This window comes from Apostichopus japonicus, chromosome 10 (genome assembly GCF_037975245.1).
Source record: "Apostichopus japonicus isolate 1M-3 chromosome 10, ASM3797524v1, whole genome shotgun sequence".
Taxonomy (NCBI): domain Eukaryota; kingdom Metazoa; phylum Echinodermata; class Holothuroidea; order Aspidochirotida; family Stichopodidae; genus Apostichopus; species Apostichopus japonicus.
The window spans coordinates 7,969,162-7,986,195 of NC_092570.1; the positions used below are offsets into that span (position 1 = coordinate 7,969,162).

At 38.6% G+C, this 17,034-nt stretch overlaps 1 protein-coding gene across 31 annotated transcripts in view; it reads left to right on the top strand.

Annotated features, from left to right (window-relative positions):
- The window catches only part of LOC139975204 (dedicator of cytokinesis protein 11-like), a 152,726-nt gene extending 135,692 nt beyond the window's left edge, over window positions 1-17,034 (top strand). For all 31 annotated transcript variants that reach the window (XM_071982927.1, XM_071982928.1, XM_071982929.1 and 28 more), the window contains 15 exons: window positions 943-1,040; window positions 2,283-2,389; window positions 2,976-3,170; window positions 3,758-3,883; window positions 4,251-4,355; window positions 5,077-5,292; window positions 6,501-6,668; window positions 7,182-7,304; window positions 9,094-9,207; window positions 9,637-9,780; window positions 10,413-10,623; window positions 11,320-11,510; window positions 12,096-12,211; window positions 13,067-13,205; window positions 13,803-17,034. In XM_071982927.1, coding sequence (XP_071839028.1) covers window positions 943-1,040; window positions 2,283-2,389; window positions 2,976-3,170; window positions 3,758-3,883; window positions 4,251-4,355; window positions 5,077-5,292; window positions 6,501-6,668; window positions 7,182-7,304; window positions 9,094-9,207; window positions 9,637-9,780; window positions 10,413-10,623; window positions 11,320-11,510; window positions 12,096-12,211; window positions 13,067-13,205; window positions 13,803-13,883 — 2,134 coding nt within the window. In that variant the 3' untranslated portion in view covers window positions 13,884-17,034. The remainder of the gene's footprint in view (window positions 1-942; window positions 1,041-2,282; window positions 2,390-2,975; window positions 3,171-3,757; window positions 3,884-4,250; window positions 4,356-5,076; window positions 5,293-6,500; window positions 6,669-7,181; window positions 7,305-9,093; window positions 9,208-9,636; window positions 9,781-10,412; window positions 10,624-11,319; window positions 11,511-12,095; window positions 12,212-13,066; window positions 13,206-13,802) is intronic.

Here is a 17,034-nt window from a genome sequence, read left to right on the forward strand (position 1 = left end):
ATACCGAGTGTGTACAATCATAAACATTGACTTAGATTTGACAACAATACCTAAGTCGTGTTTTGTTCAGAAGCTGTCATCCTCAAATCCACTAATATTTGAAGAAAAAAAATTCCCAAGTGCTTTTATAAGAGTTTATTCACAGAGTCTGTTAAGATCTAATGTAGTGATTATACCTGTAGGAAAGACTGTTTACCAAACTAAAAGACACAACCTATTAAACATAGAATGAAAAGTAGTGTTGCTATTATACATGCAATAAAAACACTGGATGTGATCTTTGTGTCCACCACTTCAAATAATGGAACGGTCAACAAGGCCATTGGAAGTACTCAGACATTTATGCAGACATGTATGCCGATATTTATGCAGACAGGTGCATCTTGATTTTGATAGGTCAAAATTTGGATGACTATATCAGTTGCAGAGAAAGGAGACCTGGTTTTGTTCAAGTAATGTGAATTCATGGAGTTTACATCTAGCCGAACATGCAAATAGCACTGTACCTGTAAATGTAGTATTTGATGATAGCAGCATCCTCAAATAACTTATTTTGAGTCTCAGAGGAAGTTCTGTTGTATGTGTATCTGCTAGAATTCCACTTAAATTCACATGTTTGTAGTTCGGTATTAATTTAATCGCAGATGCTGAGCATTCCTCTTAGAGAGGAATGGTGTCTTCTCCAACTTTTGTTTTCATTTCCACCCCTTATCCTAACACATTAATGGGTGTGGGAAATGAACCTACTGTTTGAGATATGCATCTATAAGTTTAGAAAATTGAAAATTGTTTTCTCAATATCAAAGGTGGCCAAAATAGATTCCCATTAATACAGATGTGACATTCTCAACAAATGTTTGTGGTATCGCTATCAATTTTTGGGAAGTATCTTTATCCCTATTATGATGTAATTCCAAATAATGAGTTTCTTTCTATTCAAAGGTTCCAAGAAAAGAGCAAAATGACTGCTGAGGAGAGAAGTAAAACGGCACCAACAAGAGGTGCAAAACTTTACAGCAAATCACTGTTGGATTTCCCAGGTAAATTAACTCTACAACAATGAAGGCATTTATAAACATAAAGCTCAATACTGAAACTGAACTTTGGAAAGTAATTTTACAACAAAACAATGGCTGCTAGTGGAAGGTCTCTGTAATCCTTCTAGCAGCAAGAATACAGTACACAGTGTCTACTAGCAGAAGGTCTCTGTAATACTTCCTTAGCAACAAGAACACAGTGTTGACTAGCCGAAGGTCTCTAGTCCTTCTAGTATCAAGAAGACAGAACACAGTGTCTACTAGTGGAAGGTCTCTGTAATCCTTCCTTAGCAACAAGAACACAGTGTTGACTAGCCGAAGGTCTCTAGTCCTAGTATCAAGAAGACAGAACACAGTGTCTACTAGTAGAAGGTCTCTGAAATCCTTCCTTAGCAACAAGAACACAGTGTCTACTAGTGGAAGGTCTCTGTAATCCTTCCTTAGCAACAAGAACACAGTGTCTACTAGTGGAAGGTTTCTGTAATCCTTCCTTAGTAACAAGAACACTGAACACAGTGTCTACTAGTAGAAGGTCTCTGAAATCCTTCCTTAGCAACAAGAACACAGTGTCTACTAGTGGAAGGTCTCTGTAACCCTTCCTTAGTAACAAGAACACTGTCTACTCTCACCCTTTTGGCTCTCCCCTTACACACCATCCTACTGTAGCTGTCCCTAGTATCGCCACTACAAATAAGAATTTCTCTGTGAAGTGAAATAACCTACTAGTGTACTTTTTTTGTGAAATAGCAAAGTGCAGGACAGCCCTGCTAGAAACTTGAAATGTTTATGTACTTTCTGTTTTCTCAGCTGTTTAACTGATATATGAGTTTAAAGCAGTAACGTTATCCAAGAAGAAGGGGGAAACAAAAACAGACATCAATGCCCCTGTCTGCCTCCCTCTCCTGAGTCCCTCTCCATCCTCCCTCTCCACTTTCCTTTATGACTTTGAAACATTGTCCTCACTCCTAAAAATCATAAAAGCGGAAAATTCATTAGAACAGTGCACTAGTAATTCGATCAGATCTGGTAAGAAGTGGAATATGTTTTTGAAACACAACCGGCTGCTTCGAATACAGTATCCTTAAAACATGACCTACAGATATTCGTCTCCGTGACGATAGCCAAGACATATGGAGGTATCCTTAATATCAATGAGAGATGTTCTCCAAGGTTAAGATAACCCCTTCAATTGTTACTAAATTGATAACTGTTTATTCATATTTTTTTTTTATCTTCTTCCCTCAGTGCAAGACACAGATGCCAACTACAGAGTACTGCAAGAAGGAAACCTGGCCACTGAAGTAGGGTTGACTGTCTTAGATGTTGTCGGTGTCTACTGCAGCCATTTCAAGGTAAATGGGGAAATATCGTTAGTTGCCATCCAGGTGTATCTTACTGAGCGTTAATCATTCTCTTTCACAAGATATTGTCTTTATCTTAATTTATTCAGATCCATCTAGAATCGTCTTATGGAGGAAATCCCTCTTTTGGCTGGATGGTACAGATTACTGATTTATAGCAGTTTGTATAAAAATCCTAGTCTCCACCCCCAATTTACAATGTCCAATACCCAGCCTTTTCCACACACAGTCCCTTAATCTTCTATCCCAACCTCAATCCCCCTCCCCCTCCCCCACAGACACATTCCCATAATATTCTATCCTAACCTCAACCCCCTCCCTCCTCCCCACACACACACAGTCCCATTATATTTTACTCCAACTTCAACCCCCTCCCGCTCCACACACACACACATTCCCATAATACTCTATCCCAACCTCAACCCCCCCCTTCTCCCCTTCACATACACACACACACAGTCCCATCATATTCTAACCTCAACCCCACCCCCACACAAACACGTATCATCAATAATTTTTGTTTTAACCCTGTTGTCATCATTTTCCTCATCATCTTCTTTGTATTTTTTTCCTCCAGGGAGGAATGGATACCAACCAGGGTGACAATCCTTTGATGAAGAAGGTCACAGATATTCATCTGTGTTTTCTACAGAGCGGCCAATCAGAACTCTTGTTGAAACATGCCTTTGCCTCTATTAGAGTACTACTTAATAAGTTTCCCGTGCCCATTTTCAAAGGTGCTACCACGATATGTGCCGATCTATGTCTAGTGGTGAGTAGTATTATGACAGAGCAGCCACAGCTCTTTATTTTGATTTAGTTCGGTTCAGTTCAGTATTTTGTCGTACCGTTATGACATATCAAAGTTCACATTTCAGACTCTTAGATGTTCATTTAATAGCTCTATACCAGGGGTGGGCAACCTACAGCCCGCAGGCCACATGCAGCCCGCCAGTGATTTTTTTGCGGCCTGTGAGATGTCTCAAGAAAAAGAAAAAATCAATCTATTTTACATCATCACAAATAACGCGCTAGCTGCTTTGAATTTATCGGCACTAATGATGCTGTCAGGTAGGCCTATTATCCCCATTAATTATCAACTGTACATACTCTATTGACATTATGTTTTTGTGAATACAGATTAAGTACACACCCCAATTGCTTGAAAGTCCTCGGAATCAAAGGTTTGAAATCAACAGCAGGTCGTTGGTTAGGTGCGGCCCAGTCAATTTTTCACTCCTTATATCTGGCCCATTCATTCAAAAAGGTTGCCCACCCCAATTATAATAAAGTACCTATCATTTTGACAACCACCAAGTACTATTTTCATCCTCAAATGTTTGTCTTTCTTCCCCATAGATCCTCAAGAACATGAACTCGCACATCCAAGAAATAAGACAAGAAGCCTGCGCGGTTCTCTACCTCTTGATGAGAGGCAACTACGAATTTAATTCAAAGAAAGAATTTAATAGAGTTCACTTACAGGTATGGGACAATTTTTTTTTGTTCAATGCAACTTCAGACTCAGGGCTAAAAGGTCAAGGACACTTATAGCAAGACATACCAGCTATTGGGGTATGTCTGCAACACTTAATATATAACATTTCTTCATGGCTGTTTAGGTGATTGTGAACTTGCATTATTTGTCTTATTCTCACTGAAGAAATGTATCTCATTACAAATATTTATGTATATATATGTATATATATGTATCTATGTGTATATTTATATATTATATGTATATGTATATATTTATATGTATATATATGTTTATTTATGTATATATATGTATTGTATATGAATATACATATATATGTATATACATGTATTCTTTTGTCGTGTTCATTCACAGGTGGTCGTTGCCGTGGCTAAATTGATCAGTGAGACCAATGGAGCTAGGTTCCAAGAATCCCTAGCAGTGATCAATACCTATGCAAATTCAGACAAGAGCATGCAGGTTAGTTATATGAGACATTCCATGTCTTATATCCCAGTACTCAACTCAGGTGGGAGGGGGGTGATAGTCGTGGGAGGTAGAGGGTGGCAAGAAACTAATGCCTTGACTTCCCTATCCCCTGATGTTATCCAGTACACAGAAGATCCCTCCACCCCCATTCGTTACTCCCATCTCTTCTTACTCCTGCTACAATAGTTTCAAATCATTGTCATGTACCGTGGACACATATCTCATTTTTTGTTTTGATTGGATATGTGACCTTTGGTGACGGAAACCACATCACTTGAGTTACTCTTGCTTGTTTCGAAAGGCATTGGTGAATCGGATCAAAAGTATCACAAAAATTGGATATCTTAGTTAGAACTGATTAATTAATGCTTGTGTTGTTCAGTTAAATAGAAACCAGATGCTGAAAACTCAGACACGTGAGGCCAGCTCATAGTGATGATACAAAATGTTGAAATTCTTTGTGGGATTGTCGATTCATCTCCGTTGAACGGCAACGGTAGTTTTTGTACCAGATAATAAATGGTTGCTGTGGTAACAGTGAAGTTAGAATTGCACGTTATCGATAATCTACATAGAGTTACAGTACATATTAACCTGGAATATCAAAACTGGAGTTGACTTTTGACTTTTTTACAATTTTTAAGAAAAGAAAATAAGAAAGCATTTCTAAAGACATTTGTGTCTTTTTTCTTTGATTCAATTTTCCATCTAGCACTCGAGCTTTCCATCATTAGTGAAAGATCTAACCAAGAAGATTAGGTCAGTGCTAATGGCTACAGCACAGATGAAGGAACACGAAAATAACCCCGAGGTGTTGATGGACCTTCAGTATAGTTTAGCTAAATCCTACTCAACCACTCCAGAACTCAGGAGAACATGGCTGGAGAGCATGGCTAATATACATATCAACCAAGGAAACTATTCAGAGGTAAGATTTAAGGTAACTCGGTCACAGGAAACTATTCAGAGGTATGATTTAGGGTAACATCAGTCACAGGAAACTATTCAGAGGAAAGATTTAGAGTAACATTGCTACAGAAAACTATTCAGAGGTAAAGGTTAAAGGTATCATTGGTACAGGAAATATTCAGAGGTAAGAGTTTAGGTAACTCGGTCACAGGAAACTATGCAGAGGTAAGATTTAGGGTAACTCGGTCAAGGGAAACTATTGAGAGGTAAGATTTAGGGTAAAATTGCTACAGGAAACTATTTATAGGTAAGATTTAAGGTAACACCGGTACAGGAAAAATTTCAGAGGTATGGTTTAAGGTCACGAGGAAACTATTCAGAGGTAAAGATTAAAGGTAACAGCCATGCAGGAAACTATTTAGAGGTATGATTTAAGATAACTTGGTCACAGGAAACTATTGAGAGGTATCATTTAAAGTAACAAGGAAACTATGCAGAAGTAAAGGTAACATTGGTACAGGAAACTATTCAGAGGTAAGATTTTTAGAGAACTTTTACCGAGTTACCCTTTCAGAGGTAAGGTCAACACAGGACAATGTACCTTGGAAATGTAGGAAGCACAGAAAATCAAAAGCACAGCTTTATGAGACCTGATTTAACAGTGTATGAGACTCTTGACATACTTACAGTACCTCAATGAAGACCCATTACCTTACACTCACACTGACGGAAGTGATTTCATGTCTGCTGTAAACAGGGTTTCATATTGTATGTCATGTACTGTATTTCTTACCTCAATGGAGACACCTTACCTTACACTCGACACTGACAGAAGTGATTTCACATGTTTGCTGTAAACAGGGTTTCATATTGTATGTTATGTACTGTATTTCTTACCTCAATGGAGACCCATTACCTTACACTCAACACTGACGGAAGTGATTTCACATGTCTGCTGTAAACAGGGTATCATATTGTATGTTATGTACTGTATTACTTACCTTAATGGAGACCTTACACTCAACACTGACTAAAGTGATTTCACATGTCTGCTGTAAACAGGGTATCATATTGTATGTTATGTACTGTATTTCTTACCTTAATGGAGACCCATTACCTTACACTCAACACTGACGGAAGTGATTTCACATGTCTGCTGTAAACAGGGTATCATATTGTATGTTATGTACTGTATTTCTTACAAGTGTATCTTTTTTGTTTCTGCAGGCTGCCCATTGTCACATACACAGTGCTGCCCTCATAGCCGAATACCTCAAACGAATTAATGTTTTCCCAGAGGGAGTGAAAGCCTTCAAGGACATATCTTCAAACGTAGAAACGGAAGAAAAATACACCAAATCTGACGAGGGCTTGGAAGAAATGCAATATCAGGAGGTAAGAAGGAGGGTGGAACAGGGTGGAGTAAAGCGTAGGGGAGGGGAAGGGGGTGAACACTGTCCCCGTGGGAGGCAAGCGGTTCTGCAGTGAGATTCTGAGAGGTTAGAATATAGAGGTTATGTTATGTATAATTGGGAAAAAAGACAGATTAAAAGAACCAAATCACATAAAGACTGGTGCAAATGTAATGCCTAGAAAGAAGAGGGGTTAGGGGGTAGGTGGTCATTGCTGTATGTCTGGAAAGGGGGGAGGGGGGGAATGTCCATAGGAGGATTAAAGGCGTGGGTATGATGGAAAAATACTCCAAGTGACAGGAAAGGTCCGTCCCAGTGATTGGAAAAGAGATGTTTTTGATCCTTGATTTATTCCCATAATAGATTTTCTTTCGTATTCTACAGGAGTTTTATAACACCATTAGGTTCAAGCATGAATATTTCCATGATGGATATCTGGGATGATTTAAAAGTTTGTTTATATTTAAAATAAAATATTATACGTATTTATTTTCAGCATGATCTTTTGGACCAGCTAGAGAAAGGAGCTGAGTTACTCCTGAAGGCAGAGAGGCATGAGACTATGGATGATGTTTATAAACTCATTACTCAATTTTACAAGAAAAACAGGGATTTCCAGGTAAGTAAAAAATTACATATTTATTACTTGATCCTTGAAAGTAGACGCAAACCCTGCTGCCTTGATATTCATTCTATGCGGTAGAGAAAAACTGTCATAAACAACTCCTCCCCCCTCCACATCTCTCCTCATCTTAGTCAGGAGACACAAACCCAACAACCATTGTTAGTCTAATTGATAAAGATAACTGTCATGACCAACTCCTCCGCCTCTGCACCCCCAGCATCCCAAACACCCCTCCCCCAACACCCCCCTCCACATGTCACCTCATCCCAGCCAGGAGACATAAATCCAACAACCATTATTAGTCTATGTGATAAAGATAACTGTCATGAACAACTCCTCATGCTCTCCCCCCAACACTCCCCCCCCCCACATCTCACCTCATCCCAGCCAGGAGACACAAACCTCACAACCGTTATTAGTGTATGTGACAGAGATAACTGTCGTGAACAACTGTCCCAAATTTTGAGAGATATCACGATAGATTTAATGTTACTTCACACAAAAGGTTGAAGATTTGATCAAGTCTTGACATGACATCATCTATGACATCATCAAGCCACATGTGCTCCAATTTTTCCCCTTTTTGTGTCTTTATTTACAATGTTTTGTTTCCTGATGGAAAATGGGAATTGTGAATACTGAATCTAGATTACTGAAGCTCTTGACATGACCTGATGATGACACTGGGTTCAGTGTCGACACTGAATAACATTTCTACCTTGAAAGTATCGAAAGCAAAAAAAATATAGAAATTCAATGTTTTTTCAGATCCTAGTTGCAGTATGACATCACAGATTTGCGAAAAGTGACTAACTCCCGGACACCACCTTTAAACTATTTAGATCTCCTAAATGGAACAAGATTTCCCTCAGCTGTTTGAGAGATTGGTGGTTCACAGAGGTCCCTGTCATAGATATCGGTTGGGTCCGTGTCCCCAATAGAGCCTCCCGCAAATAATCACCCCTATCGAAAGTTGGTCACCCATTACAGCATTAAAAGGAAGTCAAAATGTTATATTATTTGACTGATCGTTAATGGTATACTCTTTGTTTAAAACTATCAAGCAATGTTAGGGAAATATTTCATCCTATTTTTTTTAGCTGACTGGTTTGACTCATTCTGGCTGAATCTGATCAAATTGTAGAAAGAGACAATTTAATCACAAAGTAAAAAATCTGAGAAATGGTCGTCGCAATTTTTCCCCTACAAAGAAAAAGGAATAGTTTGTACACTCAGCATCGAGAAGTCACTGTTTGCCATCCTACCATCTGTGACAAAATGAAACGAGTGGAATTGTTAATTGTTCCAAGCTGATTGTTTTATTTAATTGCTAAATCTCCACAGGCTTTGTGAAGTGATGTACTCAAAAGTGATCTTTAAAGGCATTGAAGACTCGCCCCAAACCGTGTGCGGCAATCTGAAAAAGTTAACTTTCCATTGCTTGCAAGTGACGTTTTGTTCGTGTCGCTACAAAATGCAGACAGTACAGTAATGAAACGTGATACCTTGTTATCTTTAGCTGGACCTGAGATGTCCATTGCTGTATTGTTTGTACACTGTGCTGGGGGTATTGACCGCAGCTGTATGTACTGACTGTACACTAGTGTCTAATTACCGATCGTAGCAAGCTGTGTGTGTGTATTTTCTGCGATCGATGGTGGTGTCTAACACTTCTGTTAAACCTCATTCGAAACTAGGTCAGATTACCGGCATTAGACGATTTCTTTTTGCTTGAGTCTTCACACCCTTTAAAACGGTCAATCATACTTCTTTTAATCGACAGAAACTAGCTTTTGCATATCATACCTTGAGCAAGTCATACGAGACAGTCTATAAGGTTCAAGGAACGGGGAAGCGACTACTGGGATCTTACTTCAGAGTGGCATTCTTTGGACAGGTGAGTTTTGGAAGATTCGTTACAGAATTATAAAAAATTAAGATGAGAGTCGTGTATTTAATGCATGAAAAACTTAATGTTTTATTTGTCAATGCTAAATATAAAATTCATTTTCTTTAACAATTTTATGCAATTTTTGAAATTCCCCCCCCCCCAATGCAAAATACTTGGACAAAAAGGTTTTTTTTTTCTTGACTGTCAATTGATGGATGAATTGATTGATTTATTGGTTTTATCGGTTAATTAAGATGCAGCTATATTGGATACTGGGCAGAACATTGCTATCGATTGATAGTAATTATCAGCCAATCACGCTGGGCTGGGCCAAAATGAAAAATCGATTGATGATTGGCTGTATGTGGTTTTATAGTTACAGTAGCATTCAAGTCGGTCTCATTATTCTCATACTCTTCTCATTTGCATAAACAGCACTTTGATGATGATGACGGGAAGGAGTACATCTATAAAGAACATAAGATTACCAACTTGACCCAGATCTGTCAGAGGTTAGAGTCCATGTACCAGGAGAAGTTTGGCAAAGAACATGTCAACCTGATCAGAGACTCGGTAGAGGTGAGAAATAAAGAGCAGTAGGGGGTAGAGTGGGGGATGGGGGATAGTTAGGGTCACTTTAGGTTACTGGATTTATGACTTAAATAGCAGAAATTAACATGATGAGTACACAACATGATAGTCTGATCAGGGATTCAGAAGAGGTGAGAAATAAAGAGCAGTAGGGGGAAATAGGGGGCGGTACGGGGTTAGTTAGGGTTACTTTAGGTTACTGGATTTATGACTTAAATAGCAGAAATTAACATGATTAGTACACAACGTGTCAACCTGATCAGAGACTCGGTAGAGGTGAGAAATAAAGAGCAGTGGGGGGCAGTAAGGGGGGTAGTTAGGGTTACTTTAGGTTATTGGATTTATGACTTAAATAGCAGAAATTAACATTATGAGTACACAACATGTCAACCTGATCAGGGATTCAGAAGAGGTGAGATATAAAGAGCAGTAGGGGGTAGTTAAGGTTACTTTAGGTTACTAGATTTTATCATTAAATAGGCAGGAATTTAAATGGTAGGTATACAACATGTTAGTTTTTCATCAGGGACTCAGAAGAGGTGAGAAATAAAGACAGACGGGGTGTCAGGTTACCATGGAGATATCGCTGGCAAAACAAATATTTGTATTTCATATTTCAGGTCAAGAGAGAAGAACTGGACCCAAAGCTTGCCCACATCCAAGTCACCTATGTGAAGCCGTACTTCGACGATCAAGAACTGACAGACAGAGTAACAGACTACGAGAGGTCCACAAACATCAGACGCTTTGTATTTGAGACTCCTTATACCCAGGGAGGCAAGGCCAGGGGGGCCGTGGAAGAACAGTGCAAGAGGAAAACCATCCTCACCAGTAAGTCGTTAGGGAGAAAACTAGTTGTATGGTAATCTTATCGTTGATTTAGAAGAGGACAGAAGAGAATATAATCAAATTATATGGTTCTTGGAATGTTATCACAATTCAATGCGTATGTCACACGGCAGCATTGATCATTCGCTTTATAGCTAGCTAAGCAAGTGTTGCATCTTTGCCGAAAAGAAGGGAATCTACCATGGTTACGGGCGTGAGCGATGTGTGTGTTTTTTGTGTGACCCGTTACTTGAAAACACAATAATTCAAATGTATCTGACAGTGGTTAAAAACTTTGTAGTTACTATTCAGATCCACCACCTCAGTGAGTTAAAGGAACCCTGTTGTGATTGTGTAGGACAAAGGTCGTCAAAGGTCAACAGAAGTGCAAATTTGAAAGGTTTTAAAGAATGTAACATCAATAGTGAAGCTTAGGTGAACTTCTTATGTGATAAACGTAGTGATCATATCATACTACATTTATGAGCATAAGTACATGGTTATAACAAAGTCTAATTTTACATATCAATTTTTTTTTTTCTCGTAGCCATGGCAACTCTGTTCCTCTCGCCTAATCTATCCCTTCTTTGTCCGATACATTCTCAGATCTATAACTTTCTTGAAGGTTTGAATATCTGTCACTGATGCACACCCTTCCTTATAAGTAATACATCTTTCTTATGGTTCCTCTTATTCTAGCTTCTCACACCTTCCCTTACATTAAGAAGAGGGTTATCGTAATGTACCACCATACCATCGAGCTGAACCCCATCCAAGTAGCCGTGGAGGAACTCAACCAGAAAGTAATGGACATGGAACAGGTCCTGAATGCCGATGCTAAGGATATGAAAAAACTTCAGCTGCTATTACAGGGCAGTGTTAGCGTGCAGGTAAGGCTTTAGGGGTATAAAAAAGAAGAAGTTTGAAACCATGGGGGTGGAGAATGCGTCAGGATTGAACTGGATTGGTAGACTGCGGGGGGGGGGGGATTAGAGGAGGGAGGAGGCAGGGGGAAAGGCAAGGTTTGAAAAAATTCAAATCTAATTAATTTGAATAAGAGGAGATAGAATGACTGTTTATCGATGCATCAGTCATGTAACCGGTAGCGATGGCATCCATTGATTATTTTATTGTTTAACCGTGTTATTATTATTCGTTTTTTTTTTTCATCTTGTTATTACACTAAATTGAATCTACCCTTCCCCTAAAGGGGACACATTTTTTGCCATTCTTCCGTTATCTGATGTGTAAGATGTAACACACCAGTCTTGTCACAATTCCATTCAAAGGTCAATGCCCTTCCCCTATTAGGGGGCACCATGTTATTATTATTCGTTCTTTTTCATCTTGTTATTACACTAAAGTGAATCTACCCTTCCCCTTAGGGGACAAATTTTTTTCCGTTCTTCTGTTCTCTGATGTGTAAGATTTGTAACACACACCAGTCTCGTCACAATTCCGTTTTCCATTCAAAGGTCAATGCTGGTCCTCAGGCCTATGCAGCAGCCTTCTTCGAAGGAAACAGCAAGGAAACTGAGAAGAGAGGGAAATGGAAAGAAAAAGACGTGAACGAACTCAAACAAATATTCAGGTATTTAAAATGAGAATATGGAATCATTTTGTGACCGATCACTATCACTATTTCAAGAGACGATATAGAGAATACTTACAGCATCCTTAATTTTTTCCTTTTTGTGTGATAATTCTCAGTCTGCTCACCACAAATCTAGCTTTCAGTCTTATATAACTTTAACCATAATAAAATAAATCTGTTGGCAAACTGCTTATCCACTAGAGAGCCTGTGTAAGAGAATGGGTCCTGACGTTTCGATCCTAGCAGGATCTTCTTTATTCCCTACCCCCTTCCCTTAATCCTCTCTTTTGTCCCTCCACTGTTTATTTCCTACCTCTCCGCTTCCCCTGTTGGTTTCTTTCTTTCTTCTCTCCAACCCTTGTCTACTAATCCCCTTACATCTATCTCTTTGTGTTCACCATGCTCATTAACCTGTTTGTATCCTGTGGGTGTGTTTGTCCCTTCTGTTACTTGTCATTTAGCCTTTGAAGAAGATCCTGCTAGGATCGAAACGTCAGGCCAACTTACTTTTACACAATTTTAACCATAGGCATAGAATGTCAGACACAGGCTAGGCTAGACAGTTAAACCACAAGCTTAATGCATGTTTTTAAGCATTCGTATGTAATTCAGTCGAAACAAGAAGAAATCACAGCATATTTTCTCTGCTTACATTGATAAGACTTAATCAGTCACCGGTCTTGTCTTTCATCAATGTCACAGTTCTAGTTTGGATATGATTGGAACTATGGAGGACTATCAGAATATCGCAGGACATTTTTTTATTTTTTTATTTTAAGCAGTCGTCCTTTACACAACTTTTTTTTCAGTTTAGCTGAACACTTTTTCGGTTCTCTTGTATTCTGTCTTCAGGGATTTTGTTCGAATTTGTGGGCTCGCTCTCGAGGTAAACGCAACCCTGATAAAAGAAGACCAGGTGCAATATCATGAAGACATGGAGAAGAATTATCGGCAGATGGTGATCAATATAGGAGCGTTAATGGGAGAAAAGGTAGGAAGATCAGTCAAAAGTAACGAAAATAAGGGCGAGGATTAGGAGGACTTTGTAAGGAAGGGAAGAGATTAGTTGGTGAGAACTATTTGTGGTCACCTCCGATTACATGTTTTGATGAATCGTAGGTCCAGCGGTGAAGAGGAGAAATAGGACTTTCATGGACAAGAGGCATTCATAGCCTAGGGAGGGAGAATCATTGTATCAGAGATGAGGTAATCACTATGGGGACTGAACGAATGTTCCAAGATTTGAAGGGGTTAGTTCGTAGAAACCCTAAATCTGGATTCACATTCAGAATACGTCTCATATGCCGAATATAAAATGGGGTACATTAGTATAATAAAATGCCTGTTGTTTTGAGGGGCCGGTGGGGGGGGGGTGAAGGTGGGAAGGGGGTTGACTTATGAACATGGAGTGTGAGGGTTAGGGAGATTGGAGTGGGAAAAAAATTGTGACAATCGAGAGATGTCATATCAAAAGGGAGGTGTGAGGTCGGTCGTGATTCAACTTATTCTATGGAGTATCGGAAATATATACCTCGGGTAGTGTCGAGAAGATGAAGACCATTTCATGCTCATTTTATTTGCTCCACAGCTCATAGATGAAGATCTGGAATCGCCCAGTAAGAGCAGAGATTCATCGACCATATTTAATGCCATCAGTGCAACGTCCTGAAACAATGATTATGGCAGGACAGAGATACAGTACTGTCTCACCAGCTCTGGCAGTGTCAAGCTAGCTGAGGTCACATGATGATCACCTGATTAACATCATCATCATCGTTGTTGTCGGCGTCATGTCAATATCGATGCAACCTACAGCCCCAAGTCTGTAACTCACACACTGTTGGAAGGAATGCAGAGTTCACAGATTGGGCGGTTTGCTTTGGATGATTGGCTTGCACATGTCAAAGTCTCCACGGAGGAATAAATGCATTGCAAATCATTATTTTATATCCTGTAAATTAATCTTTTAAGGTAAACGTCATGGCATTCGTTTTAGAAAGGTAAAGAGAACAGTTTAATTTAACGGAGGAGAGATGCGGTCGTTGGACTGGAAAAAGGATGAACCTAACCTTGGATTTCACATCCAGTGGTCTTTTTAGTACTTGTACCCTCATTGGAATGTTGTAAGGTATAGAGGAAGGTTTACAGGTGAGAAAGGTAATACTATATAGTGCAAGAGGGTGTAAGATTAGGGGGGTAAAGAGAGGGGTGTGTGGGGTAAAGAGGGGTTGTGTGGGGTACGGTTGCTGTGTCTGACAAACCTTGTGTCCTCATCATGTTATCTTGCCATAGATCAGTTACTTACTGTTAAAGATGCTGGGTTTGGTACCAAAGAGAGGGAGACATTCAGTTAAACCACATAACTATCTTCGCTTGGATATGCTGTCAATGGAACAAGAGCGATGTCGTTTCCTTAAATATAATCTACTAACTTGCGACCACTGGCAGTGTGGATTTTTAGGTCTGTGACTGGAATTGTTACTCTCAACTTCTTCATGAGTACTAGCTCTTAACTGCTATTGGTTGCATTGTTTCTAAGACTACAGAATGCCCCCCTCCCCCTCTCCCAATTAGACATCAAGAGAGAAGGACCCAAGTCTTCATCTCATAAGACCTTACTTCCCTTGGTCTTGGTCATCTCCTAATTTGGCTGCCTCTTCTCCATCCTCATCAATAAATTACTAATCCTTTCATCTTTCACTGATATATATGGCTTACTATATCTCATTCTCAGTATTTTGAATGTTATCTTAACCATGCCTTACGATGACCAAGGAAAGAAACTCCGATAAGTTCTTGCTCAGTTAATAAGTGGGGGTCGTAATTTTAACAGACGTGACTAGATCGGATGGATGGATGGATAGATCGCATCTAACGATCGACAGAAACAGTTATGCGATATCGGCCGTCTAGCCCCGTGGTAGAGTTATATTTATATGCTATTTTTTTTACGTGAGTGTAAAAGTCATAAGATATTGTACGTACTACTTCATCTCTTTATAATTTGCTACCAAATTTTTGTCATCATGAGTACTACCCGTTGTAAATGTAAATACGTCTATCTTTTTGTTCCGCAGACGAACTGGTTTCTTTCTTTTTTTCTTTCCTATTTTTTTTTTCTTCTTATCGTGCTGTCAAAATGTCTATAAATATTTTGTATTTGTACATGCTCCATACTATATATCTTTGCGAAACTCGTGTCAAAAAAAAGGCCGTGCTGTGCAGTTCTCTCGAAAAGTCCCCAGAAAAGGGGGGGTTATTTTCTGAGTCGTGGAAATTGTGCATGATTGGTCCTTGTTGTTCTCTCTTTCTTTCGTACTTGTTTTTGTTTCTTTGGTGGAAAAAACAAACGCTTCATGTTTCATGGAATAAGTTAAGACGATTTTATCAAGTTAGGAATGTAAATACCCGAAGAATCGTCAACCAAACAGATGTTGTTTTTTTTTCAAATCGAAAAGTGAAATCCGACGTCATGACGGTGGTGGGTTACAAAAAAGGTCTATACGTGTTTTGCTTCTGTCTTACAAGATGATTGGAAAAATCCTGCCTTCATTCCTTCCCGGAGTACCTTAAAAAATGGAGGTGGTGTTTTTTTATTGGACAATACTAAATTAGCATTTTTATTGGACATCATTTTCTGCTTCATGTTTATTCATTGGACACTGAAAGATATATTGGAGGCATTAATTATTAACGGTATGCAATATCTGTTTGGAAGACCAGTATTTAAATCCGATACGAGTTTCTCTGCGTACTTCTTGATCATATCTACAGTGTTTGATGTGTCACTCGCACAATATTTAACGTCGCGAACATGTTTCTTCTTAAAAAAAAAGTACTCTTCCTTTTACATTGGCAAATATTTAGGCTATTCGTTAACACAGCATGGTCGAATCGCCTAATAGTCAGTCTTATTTGAATTAGTGCAAAAAAGAATAAAAAATAGAAAAGAATTAAGCCGGTTTTTGTTTCTCTTCATCACAAATTACACCAATTCCATGTTTTCTTTCATTTCGAAGGGCAATATATTTCTGTTTTTCTGTTGATACTTTTTGCCAGTGTGTAAAAGGTTTTTTTTTTTACACATTTGTTTTTGTTTTTGTAACAAACGAATGTTATCATTGATTTTAGATATAATTATTTATCTGTGATGGAATAAGTGGTTTTAAGTGAACTGAAAGCAAAAAAACCTCATTCCTTGTATCAATCATGCCTAATAATAATAATCATCATTTTAAGTCCAGAAAAGAAAAGACAAAATTTGACCTCATGATTTTTATAGTTTAAAACAGTTTTTATCATAAAAAAGAAATTGTTTTCTAAAGAGTGCTCCTAATGACCGGGTTCTTTTCCATTGTGTGTATGCATATAAAATGAAGTTAAGTTGATGTCAAAGCAATATTTTGGTCACTTATCTTGTCCTTTCACCTGATCTGTTTATCAAATAGGGTGTTAATAGGAGGTGACCACAGTGGAGGCCAAAATATTTATCAGTTAGGAAAAGTGTGCGGTAGAATGCTCTTCAAGGGACCGACAACAATGTGGTTTTTTTTTTGGTTGCTTTTTGAATGTAAATCTTTGTGGCATCTATTGAGTTATATCTTTACTTTTTAGAATCAAATTTTAATGAGATGAATGTCTCTACAGTGAGGCGACGAGGTGGAAAGTCTGTTTTTTTCTTTTTATCATCGGAAAAAAAAACTATGTAATTTGAGTGACCATAATGCTATGCCATCGTTATAATAGACATGTTTAATATATGTATGATTATGAAAAGTGTGTAAGGTATAAGTATTGCAATAAACTCATACAAAATATCA